The following is a 14,018-nucleotide window of genomic DNA, read 5'->3' on the forward strand; positions in this document are numbered from 1 at the left end:
TGGGTAGTGATTCAGTTACCTCTGTCCCTTATTTTAATGTCAACCCTCTTACATGAACTGAACTCTCATTTTAATATGGTGAATCTATTTAAAAATATATTTTACAATGAAATATTGAACATCTAATAGTCAAAATAGTGTAAAAGCAGGTGAGCTGGTTCTACTATTTTCTGCCATTTTCTGTTTTTTTTTGTGGTTGAAAACTGAGCAGGTCAAACATAACACGTCAACCCTGGCTCATATAGATAGACAGGCTATAATGTTTTAACAATACAAATGTTTTGTGAAGCTTGCATTCAATTGCCGCTTGCTGTTGCACACAACTTTCCATTCACCCTGTCACAACGGGATTTATGGCTGATTTAAGATGAAATTGTCAACTCTGTTACCTTATATGGCACTTAATAGGCACTTACTATGGTATTTTTTTATTTAACCTCTTGAGATGGGAAAACATGTTTTTTTATGAAGTTGAACATGTGCTTATGACAGAATGTTAAAATCCATCCCCCCAATCGAATTGGTGGAATGACCCATCACTGGAAGCATTTTCAGGTGTCCTTTATTCAATGATAATAAGTGCTGTCTTTCTGCTGAATACCCTTAAGCATGGTTCAGCTAGAGCTCGAATACACATTTGATATTTCAACAGTGATACCTGATGATTGGAGCTGCTTTACACAAGAAAGCAAAAAAGAGACCATGTTTGTATGTGGCTTTATTAACTCAATGATAATGAGCTTTCATTGTCTTCTTATATGCCCCTTTTATTTATCCTATGGTTCAGACTTGGTGTACAGGGAGAATATTGTAAGAATGGCCCATTTTCTGAATTCTATATTGTACATTTAGTAACAGTTCAAGTCGGACGTTTACATACACCTTAGCCAAAGACAAACTCAGTTTTCACAATTCTTGACATTTAATCCTAGTAAAAATTCCCTGTCTTAGGTCAGTTAGGATCACCACTTTATTTTAAGAATGTGAAATGTCAGAATAATAGTAGAGAGAATGATTTATTTCAGCTTTTATTTATTTCTTCACATTCCCAGTGGGTCAGAAGTTTATATACCCTCAATTAGTATTTGCCTTTAAATTGTTTAACTTGTGTTCAACGTTTCGGGTAGCCTTCCACAAGCTTCCAACAACAAGTTGGGTGCATTTTGGCCCATTCCTCCTGACAGAGCTGGTGTAACTGAGTCAGGTTTGTAGGCCTCCTTGCTCGCACACGTTTTTTCAGTTCTACCCACAAGTTTTCTATGGGATTGAGGTCAGGGCTTTGTGATGGCCACTCCAATACCTTGACTGTGTTGTCTTTAAACCATTTTGCCACAACTTTGGAAGTATGCTTGGGGTCATTGTCCATTTGGAAATCCCATTTGCGACCAAGCTTTAACTTCCTGACTGATGTCTTGAGATGTTGCTTCAATATATCCACATAATTTTCCTACCTCATGATGCCATCTATTTTGTGAAGTGCACCAGTCCCTCCTGCAGCAAAGCACCCCCACAACATGATGCTGCCACCCACGTGCTTCACGGTTGGGATGGTGTTATTCGGCTTGCAAGCCTCCCCCTTTTTCCTCCAAACATAACGATGGTCATTATGGCCAAACAGTTCTATTTTTGTTTCATCAGACCAGAGGACATTTCTCCAAAAAGTACGATTTTTGTCCCCATGTGCAGTTGCAAACCGTAGTCTGGATTTTCTATGAAGGTTTTGGAGCGGTGGCTTCTTCCTTGCGGAGCAGCCTTTCAGGTTATGTCGATATAGGACTTGTTTTACTGTGGATATAGATACTTTTGTACCTGTTTCCTCCAGGTGCAAGGAAACAGGTTGTTCTGGGATTGATTTGTACTTTTCGCACCAAAGTACGTTCATCTCTAGGAGACAGAACGCATCTCCTTTCTGAGCGGTATGATGGCTGTGTGGTCCCATGGTGTTTATACTTGCGTACTATTGTTTGTACAGATGAACGTGGTACCTTCAGGCATTTGGAAATTGCTCCCAAGGATGAACCAGACTTGTGGAGGTCTACAATTCTGTTTCTGAGGTCTTGGCTGATTTGTTTTGATTTTCCCATGATGTCAAGCAAAGAGGCACTGAGTTTGAAGGTAGGCCTTGAAAAAACATCCATAGGTACACCTCCAATTGACTCAAATTATGTCAATTATCCTAACAGAAGCTTCTAAAGCCATGACATCATTTTCTGGAATTTTACAAGCTGTTTAAAGGCACAGTCAACTAAGTGTATGTAAACTTCTGACCTGCTGGAATTGTGATACAGTGAATTATAAATTAAATAATCTGTCTGTAAACAATTGTTGGAAAAATTACTTGTGTCATGCACAAAGTAGATGTCCTTACCGACTTGCCAAAACTATAGTTTGTTAACAAGACATTTGTGGAGTGGTTGAAAAACGAGTTTTAATGACTCCAACCTAAGTGTATGTGAACTTCCGACTTCAACTGTATATTGACTACATCCGTCTTAGATCGTTCATTAATGTCTTAATTGAAATTACAGATATTGCCTCTTATCTGTTCGTCGTCCCCTTATGCCATAGTCTGTACATCTCAATTGTCAGTAGAAACCACATTTTTAAGCAAGTCAGCCATATAAGTTATGTTTTTTTAAAAGGCAGTAAATGAGGCTGAATGAACTGTTTCGCTGCCAGACAAGGCTCCGCTGATAGCCAGATGTAATAGTGGTAAGGTTTCACTCCATGGTGCTGAAAAGAAAGACAGCTTTATGTATTGCCCTAACAGTTTTTGTGCACCGTTGTTCACCGTTCTAGTGCAATTAATTTAATGTTTATTGTTGTGTTGTGGCTTTGCTGGCATGCATCTAAAAAACAAATGTTGAGTTTGTCCCACCAAGATTTACATGCTAAAATCGCCACTGGTGTGTTCACATGATTATTTTGCAAGTTCTGGGTTGGGGACTTCGGGTTGTCTGGCACCCACCCTTATCAGGACCCCACCCTTATCAGAGAGGGCCAGACTAAGGGCAAGATGCATATTAAGATATTTTACCACCCCTGTGTTGCCTTCCAACCAATCAAATGGAAGCTCACTTTCTGTTACATTTATCCACCTTCAAATTAAGTGGACACCAATGGTGTGGAAAGAGAAGATATCAAATGTTTATGAAACCTCTGCCTATTTGCTTTCTCTACTGATCTGGTATGACTGCAAAACCTACACCAACACCACATCGGACAAGCAAACGGAATAAATTCTACTCACAGATCGGTGAGTACTAAGGTGAGATGTTGTTTTAATAATTGACTCAGATAAGATACTATATACTTTATTGGTACATTCTCGATGGAAAAGTGTCTTCTGCTTTTTCCCCAACTCCTCTGATATGACATACTGTAGATTATCTACCAATACACCAATATATTAGATATTATGTTCTATAAAAAATGTGTACTACAAAAAAAACAGAACCAAAACCTTATAGAGAAAATTCAGGGACATACAGTAGGGAGGACAGAAGTAAGAAAGTTGTTATTTGAAAAAAAGAAACAGTCGAAAACGCAAGGTCTCTAAAGGTGTTATTTGTTGGCATATCGATATGTTTTGTAAATGTGAAATTTGAAACCTATTTCTCATCTTGTCGTGATATTTTTTTGTGAATCATACTTATGTGTATATGAGTATAAATATTTGGTGTGTATGCACGCGCGCATGTGCCTGCCTGCGTGCGTGCGTGTTCAAACTGAGTTTGATAACATAAAGCCACCTTATCCATTTCAACCAGGCCAGTGATCTCATAGACAGCAGCCCCCTAAGGAACATTGGAAGAGGCAAACATGGCAAAATCAAGAAACCACGGTACATCTTGCGTTCTGCAAAACAGTATATACCCTTTTGCTCTTCAGGATTGAGTTCTTATTATGATTTATATATATATAATAATTCAGCCATCATTTTCTAGTGAGTGATAAATTATAGTATTATATTATTTTCAATGATTAAAAATGAAACTATAATTCTATTTTGTGACATCTTTCGATATGTGTTTTTTGATTGACATTTCACCCTTGGCATGTGTGTGCATTGAATCATAAAATAATGACATCTAGAACAAGTAAAAATTACAATTTATTCAGTTTGTACTTATCAGGAGTCACCTGTAACTATATAAAATGTTATAGAATCTTACAAAAATCTTAGCCAGTTATACTTCAAATAAAGCTAGATGATAATGAATGAATTAATACATTCAGCAACTCATTGATATGAATTTATTAAATCCTAGTGGGGGACTTCTTGGAGGAGTTCAGAGAGCAGATCATTGCGCAGGTGAGATTATCTGGGCCCATAGCAGACGCTGTGATCTCACAACATCTTATCCCAGAAGAGCTGGCACACAGCGTCCGTGCAGCCCAGACCCCACAAGACCAGATGAGGGCTCTGTTTGAAGCCGTAGAGAGAGAGACACCCCAAACCAAACTTGCATTCCATCTGATATTGAGACGGAAAGAGCCTGAACTCATGGACAAGCTAGGTAAGATGAATTCATATGTATAATCTTCGGTCCACCTTATTATAAAATTGTTGGAACATTCTAGACATGCTCTTCACCATAAATGTATCTGCCATAAAGTTGTTATTAAACGAACAACACTGTTTTTTTTTATCAAGACGAGCAAGATTTTGTTGACGGCGGAGATAGTTTTTTTTAGTTTTAAAGTTCATTTCCTGCAATTCTAAACTTTTTATCATGAGGTGTAAAGAAAATATCGCTGTTTTAAAGAACGTTTCTGAAATTTCTGAAATGTAAATACAAATTTCATGCAATTCTACAAATTTTGCCATGGGTCAGTGATATTTTTTTGTTGCTGTTTTACAGCTAATCTCCTGCAATTCTACCCATTTTGCCATAGGGTGTAGAGAAATCTTTTCAGCTTTAAACAGGGGTTGGAACCGGTTCAGGGAACAGAACCTAAAACCGGAAAATAGTAAACATTTTCGAGGAACGGAAACAGAACCGGGCATGAAAGTGATCTCTAGTGTTCCGGAACAGAAACATTATTTTAAAAGCATAGGAACTGGTTAATAATGTTCCAAGCATTTTTTTTCAGTCCCTCAAAAAACGCAATCAAAGCACCTAAACAAAGCACTCATTCTGTCACTTAGAACCGTCTCCTTCCAGCGTCTGCCTACTAGTTTTCTAGGCTAGTTAAGGATACTATAGTTATCACGTTTCACCGTGGATTTATTACTTACAAAAAGGTAAGACGTGTTTTGAATTCCAGTGTTGCTGGATACATAAACTTGTTAGCTATCTCTGGTCCAGGGCGTTGATCTAGCCTTAGCGTTGAGCCAACTCTCAGACATTCAAAGTTCCTCCATATTAGCTGCTCCTCCGAAGGTATCTAGCTAGTATATAATTATATAATTCAGTGAAGTAATGATAGGCCTACTAATATCCTAAACACATTATAATGCACGTCAAATCATGATGCCCAGCGCTTCAAGCCAAGCCTCAACCATTTCAGTTACATCTCGCGCCCTACACTTGTCTGTCCATCAAGCATGTAAAGAACTACCTTGCCCGTCCATAGAAAGCTGCTCTATCTGCACTGATTGGTGGAATAATATAATGAGCTAAATGTAAAAACATTGTCAATTTCACAAATACTGGTTCCTTGTCAGAATGAAACGATAGGAAAATTATTTCGGTTCCAGCCCATGGATAATTTCCTGCAATTCTACACATTTTTCCATGACTTATACCATGTAATATTATATCTGAATGAGAGTGACTAACAAAATCAATGGGGGACCCCCTGGAGGTCAGGGCCCTTGGTCACCTGCCCTGTGTGCCTAGTCAGTATTCGGCCATGAGTACTACAAGTTTCGATAGCTGGCTATATCAACTTAGGAATCAAAAAATTGTTAGCTGACATGGCTAATTGAGTGACTGTCAGTGACTGCTATAACAAGAGAAAGACTTCTTGTGCACAACCATATTTCGAAATTGTGCCTTATATTCTAAGGTTGAGACCTCAGTAAGTTGAGACCTCAATATGTCCCCCCCCCAAAATAAATAACGTACATTTTTGCATGTCCACTTTTGGTCACTAACTTCTCTACCATGTTACAGGATAACAAATGTAAATGTAAATGATAACAGTATGCACAGGGGGATATTTTAAATGCCTAGTTGTTGTTGTAATTCATCTAGCTTCCACATGGGTGAGACATTCTACATGTAGCGCCTTTAAGAAAGGCTGCTTTAAAGTATGGCCAGGTGTTCTTTATCTGAAAAAGTGCTCACCTTTTTATAAATGCTATGCTCACTGGTTTGCTTTGAGAAAACTCTGATGTATTGCTCTTCCTCACCCACAACAGAGCAGAGACAACGAAACAGTAAGATGACACAGACAGGATTGGATCAAAGGTATGGAGATACCACAACATTAGAGGATAAGACAACACCAAAACGTGGCATACAGACAAAAAAGGAATCTCTTAAGAGACGAAGACAAGAAACAATGCAAGCAATTGAGGAGATTGAAAAACTTTGGGAGGGGTCAAGAATGGAGAGAAATGAAACTAACTACATGAAAGCAAAGATTAAGCAACAACAAGATGAAATAGAAAGGCTAATGGCTGAGAAACAAGAGCAAAACACAAAGATGGAGCTGATGAGGATGGAGATACAGAATGTGAATGAAAAACTGAAACAGAACATGGAGGAAATAAATGTAGAGAAAGACAGAATACGACAAATGTGGGCTGATGTCCAAACAGAGAAAGACATTCTGGAGAGAAGACACAACGAGACCATTAACGAGAGACAGAGTTTGGAATTGATCAAGTATGAGACATTGAGAGCAAAAGAGGAGATGGAGCACTGCAAGGAAACAACAAAACAAGAGCAGGAGAAAATGGAACAGATAAAGGCTGACATTCAGGGACAGATAGAGGACATGGAAATAAGAATTGCAGAAACCAATCAAGTAAAAGAAAAAATGGAAGCGATGAAGGCCGATGTGCACAGGGAGCAAGGTCAGCTGGAGACAAAAAGAGATGACATTAAAAGACAAAAAGAACAATTTGAGCAGATTAAATGTGAGATAAACAAAGTAAAAGAAGAGATGGATCGAAGGTGGTATGAAACTGAAAAAGAAGAGCTTGAGCAGAGAGTTAGGATCCAGCAAGAGAAAGAGGAACTTGCAAATGTAAAAGCTGAGCTGCAGAGAGCTAAAGAGGAGGTTGATCAAAACAGGGAGAAGATGAAGCAAGAGAAGGACCTGGTCAACAAAATTAAAGCAGAGATTCTTCTAGAAAAAGATTCACTTGAGAAGGACAAACAAGAAACATTAAGAAAACAAAAGGAGTTGGAGCAGATCAAGTATGCAATTCAAATGGACAAAGAGCAGATTGAGGAAAACAGAGAGGAAGCAAAGCGAGAGAATGATAAAATGGAACAGAGGGAAGCTGAACTGCAGAGACAAGTGGAAAAGATTGAGAGAAAAATTGAGGAGACAAAGCAAGAAAATGACAGAATGGAAAACATAAAAGCAGAGGTACAGAGAACGAAAGAAGCACTGGAGAAACAAAAAGATGACACCAGGAGAGTGAAGGAGGAAATAGAAAAAAGAAGGTATGAGACTGTCAAGGAGGAGCTGGAGCAGAGAGCTGAAATACAGAGACAGAGGGAAGAAGTGGAAATGCTAAAGTCTGAAATGCAGAAAGCCAAGGACGTTGAAAAAATAAGAGAAAACCGAGAGAGAGAGGAAGCCAAAAAGTGGAGTGAAGAAGTAAAGCGACAGAGAGATGGGATCAAACAATTGAGAGCTGAAATTCAGAAGGAAAAATACAACGTGGAGAGGAAAAAGCAAGAGACAATGAGAGAGAGGCGAGAATTGGAGAGGATTCATTTTGAAACATTGAGGATGAAAGAGGAGAATGAGCAAAGCAGGGAGATCACAAAAAGAGAAAAGGAGCAAATGGAGCAGATGAAAGTTAATATACAGAGACAGATAGAAGATATAGAAGATAAAGTTAAAGAGACAAAACAAGCAAAAGACAAAATTGAAGAAATGAAAGCAGAGATACAGAGACAACGTGAAGATTTGGAGAGTAGAAGGGAAAAGACAGAGAAAGAGAGAGAGTATTATGAAGAGGTTAAGTATGAGATAATTCAATTGAAAGAGGAAATGGAAAGGAAATGGTGTGACACAGAGAAAGGAGAGATGGAACAGAGAGCAAGAGCACAGCAAGAGAAGGAAACACTTGAAAGGTTGAAGGAGGAAAAACAGGAAGTGCAAGAGGAGATAGAAAGAAACAAGGTGGAAACGCAACGAGAAAGAGAAGACCTAGAAAAAATTAAAGCCAGTGTAAAAGACGAGAAAAACATTGCAGAGAAAATATCAGACGAGGCCAAAATAAAGAATGAGAACTTAAAGGAAATAGAGCGTAAACTTCAGGAAGAAAGGGAAGACATCCAGAGGAGCAAGCAAGTCATAAAGCAAGAGAAGGAAGAGATCGTAGAGATGAAGGCTGAACTCCAAAAGCAGATGACAGAAATAGAGAACCGTGTGAAGGAGGCAAACAGAGCAAAATATGAGGTGGATCAGGCAAAGGTGGTCGTACAAAAAGTGGAGTCCCAGCTGAAAAAGCAAAGAGATGAGGCTGGAAGACTAAAAGATGAAATTGAGAAACAGAGATATGAAGCAGTGAAAGAAGAGCTTGAACAACGAGCTGAAATCCAAAGAGAAAGAGAAATGTTGGAGAAAATAAGAGATGAGATACAGAGAGCTAAAGATTCCGAAGAAATACAGCTTCAGAACGAAAAAGGGGACATACAAAAGATGGATGAAACAAAGCAAGAGAGGGAGATGCTTGAGCAAATTAAAACGGAGGTTTTGTCAGAAAGGGCCATATTGAAAAGACAAATCCATGAAACCGCAAGAGAAAGAGACGACTTGGAATTGCTTCGGTGTGAGACCCTGAAGAAAAAGCAGGAGTTTGAGAAAAAGAAGGATGAAGCTGTCAAGGAAGAGCTTGAACTGAGAGCTGAAATGCTGAGAGATAGGGAGGAGATAGAGAGAACCAAGAAGAAAATAGAGAGGGAGTTAAAACAAGGCAGGGATGCCACAAGTCTAGAGAGAGACGAAGTCGAACGGATGAAGATTGAAATACAGAACCAGCACGAGGAAATGACAAGATCCATTGAGAGGACAAAGCAAGCCAGAGACGTGATGGAACAGATGAAAGATGAAATTCAGAGAGAAAAAGAACTTTTGGAGAGAATAAGGGAAGAAACAATAAGAGAGAAAGAACCCTATGAAAAGGTCAAGTATGAGCTAAACAGAGTAAAAGAAGAGATGGAAAAACTCTGGGACGATGTACAGAGGGACGAACAGGAAGAGAGAGCCAAACTGCAGAGAGAAAATGTGGAGTTGAATAAGAGAATGGAGGAAATTAAGAAAGAGGTTAACCAGATTGAAACAATTAAATTTGACCTAGAGAGACAGAGAGATGAGATTGAAGCAAGGATGGAGAAGACAAAGAGAGAGATGGACAAGCTGGAACAGACGAAGGCTGAAATACAAAGACAGAAAGAGGACATTGAAAACAAGATGACAAAAACAAAGAGTGAGAAAGATGAGATGGAAAGGATCAAATCTGAGATACAGAAGCAGAAAGAGGAAATTGAAAACAAAATGCAACAAGCAAAGACAGAAATGGATGAGTTGAAAAGTGTGAGGGAAGATATTCAGAGACAGAGACAAGAGATCGAGAGCATGATGCAAAAGGCCAAGAGAGAGATTGGAGAGATGGAACTAGTGAAGACTGAGATGCACAGGAAGAAAAAGGACCTTGAACAGATGATGAGAAAGACTATGAGAAAAAAGGAAGAAATGGAAAAGATGAAGGAGGAAATAGAGAGAGCTGAAGAAGAGATGGAACAAAGAAGGGAAGAGACCAAAAGGGAGAGAGATGCAATTGAACAGGCGAAGGCTGAAATAGAAAGAGCAAAAGAGGAACTGGAGATTTGTCTGGAAGAGAGCTTTAGAGATATTGATGAGAAGGAACAGATGAACGCTGAGATACAGAGATTAATCCAAGAGGTAGAGCGAACCAGAGAAATGGTACGACAAACAAAAGTGGCAATGGAAAACAGGATGGAAGAAAGCAATATGGAGATGGGTGACAAAGACAGAGTGAATGCTGTAATCCAGAAATTGATTCTAGAGGTGGAACAAACCAGAGAGGTGTTAAGAAGGGTGAAAGAAGAAATGGAACAGAGCAAGGAGGAGTTAAAAGAGGAAAAGGACAAACTCAGACTGATGAAGACGGAGACACAAAAAAGAAAAAAAGAGCTGGAGCAAAGGATGGAGAAGATCACGCGAGAGAGGGATGAGTTAGAACTGGTGAAGTCAAAGATACAGAGACATAAGGAAGAGCTGAAACAGAAGATGGAAGATGGAAAGACTGAGAGTGAAAACATGGAACAGATGAAAGATGAAATTGAGAAACAGAGATATGAACAACGAGCTGAAATCCAAAGAGAAAGAGAAATGTTGGAGAAAATAAGAGATGAGATACAGAGAGCTAAAGATTCCGAAGAAATACAGCTTCAGAACGAAAAAGGGGACTTACAAAAGATGGATGAAACAAAGCAAGAGAGGGAGATGCTTGAGCAAATTAAAACAGAGGTTTTGTCAGAAAGGGCCATATTGAAAAGACAAATCCATGAAACCGCAAGAGAAAGAGACGACTTGGAATTGCTTCGGTGTGAGACCCTGAAGAAAAAGCAGGAGTTTGAGAAAAAGAAGGATGAAGCTGTCAAGGAAGAGCTTGAACTGAGAGCTGAAATGCTGAGAGATAGGGAGGAGATAGAGAGAACCAAGAAGAAAATAGAGAGGGAGTTAAAACAAGGCAGGGATGCCACAAGTCTAGAGAGAGACGAAGTCGAACGGATGAAGATTGAAATACAGAACCAGCACGAGGAAATGACAAGATCCATTGAGAGGACAAAGCAAGCCAGAGACGTGATGGAACAGATGAAAGATGAAATTCAGAGAGAAAAAGAACTTTTGGAGAGAATAAGGGAAGAAACAATAAGAGAGAAAGAACCCTATGAAAAGGTCAAGTATGAGCTAAACAGAGTAAAAGAAGAGATGGAAAAACTCTGGGACGATGTACAGAGGGACGAACAGGAAGAGAGAGCCAAACTGCAGAGAGAAAATGTGGAGTTGAATAAGAGAATGGAGGAAATTAAGAAAGAGGTTAACCAGATTGAAACAATTAAATTTGACCTAGAGAGACAGAGAGATGAGATTGAAGCAAGGATGGAGAAGACAAAGAGAGAGATGGACAAGCTGGAACAGACGAAGGCTGAAATACAAAGACAGAAAGAGGACATTGAAAACAAGATGACAAAAACAAAGAGTGAGAAAGATGAGATGGAAAGGATCAAATCTGAGATACAGAAGCAGAAAGAGGAAATTGAAAACAAAATGCAACAAGCAAAGACAGAAATGGATGAGTTGAAAAGTGTGAGGGAAGATATTCAGAGACAGAGACAAGAGATCGAGAGCATGATGCAAAAGGCCAAGAGAGAGATTGGAGAGATGGAACTAGTGAAGACTGAGATGCAAAGGAAGAAAAAGGACCTTGAACAGATGATGAGAAAGACTATGAGAAAAAAGGAAGAAATGGAAAAGATGAAGGAGGAAATAGAGAGAGCTGAAGAAGAGATGGAACAAAGAAGGGAAGAGACCAAAAGGGAGAGAGATGCAATTGAACAGGCGAAGGCTGAAATAGAAAGAGCAAAAGAGGAACTGGAGATTTGTCTGGAAGAGAGCTTTAGAGATATTGATGAGAAGGAACAGATGAACGCTGAGATACAGAGATTAATCCAAGAGGTAGAGCGAACCAGAGAAATGGTACGACAAACAAAAGTGGCAATGGAAAACAGGATGGAAGAAAGCAATATGGAGATGGGTGACAAAGACAGAGTGAATGCTGTAATCCAGAAATTGATTCTAGAGGTGGAACAAACCAGAGAGGTGTTAAGAAGGGTGAAAGAAGAAATGGAACAGAGCAAGGAGGAGTTAAAAGAGGAAAAGGACAAACTCAGACTGATGAAGACGGAGACACAAAAAAGAAAAAAAGAGCTGGAGCAAAGGATGGAGAAGATCACGCGAGAGAGGGATGAGTTAGAACTGGTGAAGTCAAAGATACAGAGACAAAATGAAGAGCTGAAACAGAAGATGGAAGATGGAAAGACTGAGAGTGAAAAGCTGGAACAGATGAAAGATGAAATTCAGAGAGCAGTTGCAGAGATAGACCTGGCCAGGGAGGAGATACAAAGAGAAAAAAGGATGATCAAAGAGGACAATGCAAAGAAAGAGAAGGTATGTACCGAATTATTGTGTTACATATTTTTTACAAGACTTTTAGGGCCAACATCCCAAAGATTGGTTGTCAAATTTGTTGTGGAAAAATCTCTGATTCACATGCAAAAATCTCTGATCTCTGCTAATTAAGTCCAAACTCAAAATAAATCAACACAGGAATTGAAGTAAACAGAAACTTTCATTTTTTTTATAATGCCATCAATAAAATATACTGAAAAAAAATATGAACGCAACATGTGAAGTGTTGGACAAAAAACTATTTCTCTCAAATGTTGTGCACAGATTTGTTTACGTCCGTTTGTGAGCATTTATCTTTTGCCAAGATAATCCAAGAAGCTGATTGAACAGCATGATCATTACATAGGTGCACCTGGTGCTGGGGACAATAAAAGGCCACTCTAAAATGTGCAGTTTTGTCATACAACACAATGCCACAGATGTCTCAAGTTTTGAGGGAGCGTGCAATTGGCATGCTCACTGCAGGAATGTCCACCAGAGCTGTTGCCAGATAAATGAATGTTAATATCTCATAAGCCGCATCCAACGTCATTTTAGAGATTTTGGCAGTACATCCAACCGGCCTCACAACCGCAGACCACGTGTAACCACGCCAGCACAGGACCTCCACCTCTGGCTATTCACCTGCGGGTTGGTCGGACAGCCATCCGGACAGCTGATGAAATTGTGGGTTTGCACAACCAAATAATTTCTGCCCAAATTGTCAGAAACCGCGTCAGGGAAGCTAATCTGCGTGCTCGTCATCCTCACCAGGGTCTTGACTTGACTGCAATTTGGCGTCATAACCAACTTCAGTGGGCTAAGGCTCACCGTTGATGGACACTGGCACGCTGGAGAAGTGTGCTCTTTACGGATTAATCCCGGTTTCAACTGTACCGGGCAGATGGCAGATGGCATCGTGTGGGTGAGCGGTTTGCTGAGGTCAATGTTGTGAACAAAGTGGTCCATGGTGGCGATGGGGTTATGGTATGGGCAGGCAAACACAATTGCATTTTATCAATGGCAATTTGAATGCACAGAGATACCGTGCCGAAATCCCGAGGCCCATTGTCATGCCATTCATCCGCCACCATCACCTCATATTTCAGCATGATAATGCACGGCCCCATGTCGCAAGGATCTGTAAAAAAAAATCCTGGAAGTTGAAAATGTCCCAGTTCTTCCATGGCCTGCATACTCACAAGACATGTCACCCATTGAGCATGTTTGGGATGCTCTGGATCGACGTGTACAACAGCGTTTTCCAGTTTACGCTAATATCCAGAAACTTTGCACAGCCATTAAAGAGGAGTGGGACAACATTCCACAGGCCACAATCAACAGCCTGATCAACTCTATGTGAAGGAGATGTGTCGCGCTGCATGAGGCAAATCGTGGTCACACCAGATACTGACTGGTTTTCTGATCCACACCCCTACTTTTTTAAGGTATCTTTGACCAACAGATGCAAATCTGTATTCCCAGTCATGTGAAATCCATAGATTAGAACCTAATGAATTTATTTAAATTGACTAATTTCCTAATATGAACTGAACTGAAATTGTTGCATGTTGCTTTTATATTTTTGTTCAATGTATATTTCAAAATGAATCAGAGAAGTAACT

At 39.6% G+C, this 14,018-nt stretch overlaps 1 protein-coding gene across 1 annotated transcript in view; it reads left to right on the forward strand.

The window, feature by feature from the left end:
• Positions 1-3,128: 3,128 nt before the first annotated feature.
• LOC115176154 (titin-like) overlaps positions 3,129-14,018 on the forward strand; it is a 35,851-nt gene continuing 24,961 nt past the window's right edge. Inside the window, 4 exon segments of the mRNA XM_029735982.1 lie at positions 3,129-3,268; positions 3,771-3,844; positions 4,272-4,520; positions 6,371-12,393. Coding sequence (XP_029591842.1) covers positions 3,823-3,844; positions 4,272-4,520; positions 6,371-12,393 — 6,294 coding nt within the window. The 5' untranslated portion in view covers positions 3,129-3,268; positions 3,771-3,822.

The sequence above is a fragment of the Salmo trutta genome, chromosome 36 (genome assembly GCF_901001165.1).
Source record: "Salmo trutta chromosome 36, fSalTru1.1, whole genome shotgun sequence".
Classification (NCBI taxonomy): domain Eukaryota; kingdom Metazoa; phylum Chordata; class Actinopteri; order Salmoniformes; family Salmonidae; genus Salmo; species Salmo trutta.